At 43.1% G+C, this 1,743-nt stretch overlaps 1 protein-coding gene across 1 annotated transcript in view; it reads right to left on the reverse strand.

Moving 5' to 3' along the window:
- Positions 1 to 6: 6 nt before the first annotated feature.
- Positions 7 to 1,743, reverse strand: part of LOC123967331 (G-protein coupled receptor 4-like) — a 16,883-nt gene continuing 15,146 nt past the window's right edge. Inside the window, exons 3-4 of the mRNA XM_046043394.1 lie at positions 837 to 1,024; positions 7 to 727 (exon numbers count right to left, since the gene is read on the reverse strand). Coding sequence (XP_045899350.1) covers positions 208 to 727; positions 837 to 1,024 — 708 coding nt within the window. The 3' untranslated portion in view covers positions 7 to 207. The remainder of the gene's footprint in view (positions 728 to 836; positions 1,025 to 1,743) is intronic.

Raw genomic sequence — 1,743 nt, forward strand, 5'->3', positions numbered from 1 at the left:
CAGCCACTTCTCCCACAGCAGAGTCCAAACAGTGCTTCCTGTTCTCTACAGTTAGGTGTCTTATTGGAAATGGTCTCAGTAGATGACAGGATCTGTCTCGTCTCTATCCTTTCTATTGGCCTCCATTTCTCCTCCTGTTTCCTCCCCTTTCTCTCTCTCCCTCTTTCTCTGCCTACATGAAGCTGACTGTGGAAATGTTGTCATCATTCATACTGATGGACTGCTGATATCATTGCTGTTCATTCTGCAGCAACACACAGAGGCCAAAAGCTTGTCTATGGTCCCTTTCCTCATGAAGACATACAGGAACAAGTCTGCAACAGGACTGAACCTGACAAAGATGAAAGACAGGCTGTTGAGTCTCAAGTCTTCTAGCAACAGGGTATTGTCATTGAATACTTTCAGGCACCAAATGATTCTGGGCAGGAACAGCAGAGTGTAAATAAGCAGCACCAGAACTAAAATTCCCACAATTCGTCGTTTTTCATCAGAGCGAACCGAAATGGTAGCAGACAGGGCTTTGAGGGTCCCAACCAGGAAGAATATTAACAGTGGGAAGGGGGGGAGGAGGAGGATAGGGAAGATAATGTATCTGATCAGAACTCCAGAGAAAAATATAAGGAAAGCACAGACAAGAGAAAGGATCCAGACCAGGACACAGACCGCCACAGAGGTCTTGATGGTTCGTCTGGAGTGGTACCACAGCGGGTGGGCGATGACCAAATACCTGTAATACAAGATGGACACAAAGTCTTTGAGGAGCTTCAGAGTTATAAACTAATATAATGTTCAGACACAGAAGGAGCTCCACACATACTGGATAGACAGATAGATACCTTTCCAGGGCGATGCAGACCATGAAGTAAACACTGGCAAACAGAGCAGAGAAGTAAATACAATAGAAGATGAAATATATATTCTCATCCACATTTGGTGCCACATCAACGATCATGCAGCAGAACTGAAGGACGTCGGTAATGAGGAGGTTGATGAGGTAGATGGGAGCAACATGATCACTTCTCACCTGCAGGAAAACATTGGTAAAAGTCAACAAGCAGTTGGAAACATGTTGTGAAGTCCACCTCCTCCCAAATCTGTCATCTTGCTCTGCCCAGCAGCTGCAGTCAGAGCCATTTCTGACTTTTTCATCCAACAGAAATCTCAGATATGACCCACTGGCCAATCAGTGCAGGAACAAGACTAAGGGCCAGATTTCCTGCAGCTTCTGCAACAGTTTTTCAGCCACAGATATGAAGCGTTCTGGCTCAAACACATGAGCTGGATTTATCCAGACCGGAGTCGCAGTTTGAGGCTCATGTTTGTGTTTGCAAGGTGAGAATCTCTCCTCCTTGAATCTGCATTTCAGGGAAGATCGCACAACTAAGAACTGGAGACATGTTAACAGAGGTTCATTATGTTTTCACTGGACTTACTTAGAAACATAATAATAAGGTGCATTACATATAGGCTTACATTTAACAACAAACAGTTATTAAACTCTTAACTCTTAAACTCAGCATAGGGTTGGGTTTATGTGAGCAGTGGTTATCGTTAGGGTGAGTCTCCAGGGATCAAAAGTGATGGAAATAGGACATTTTACATTAGAGCTTCCACCACACAGTGAGGATCAGTGTCAGTTGTCCTGCGAGCAAGGACTCATTCAAATGATCAAATACTATATATTATATAGTTAATACTATAATAATTATTTACAGGATTACAATAACAAAGTTATATACAGCA

This window comes from Micropterus dolomieu, unplaced genomic scaffold (assembly GCF_021292245.1).
Source record: "Micropterus dolomieu isolate WLL.071019.BEF.003 ecotype Adirondacks unplaced genomic scaffold, ASM2129224v1 scaffold_282, whole genome shotgun sequence".
In the NCBI taxonomy this organism is placed as follows: domain Eukaryota; kingdom Metazoa; phylum Chordata; class Actinopteri; order Centrarchiformes; family Centrarchidae; genus Micropterus; species Micropterus dolomieu.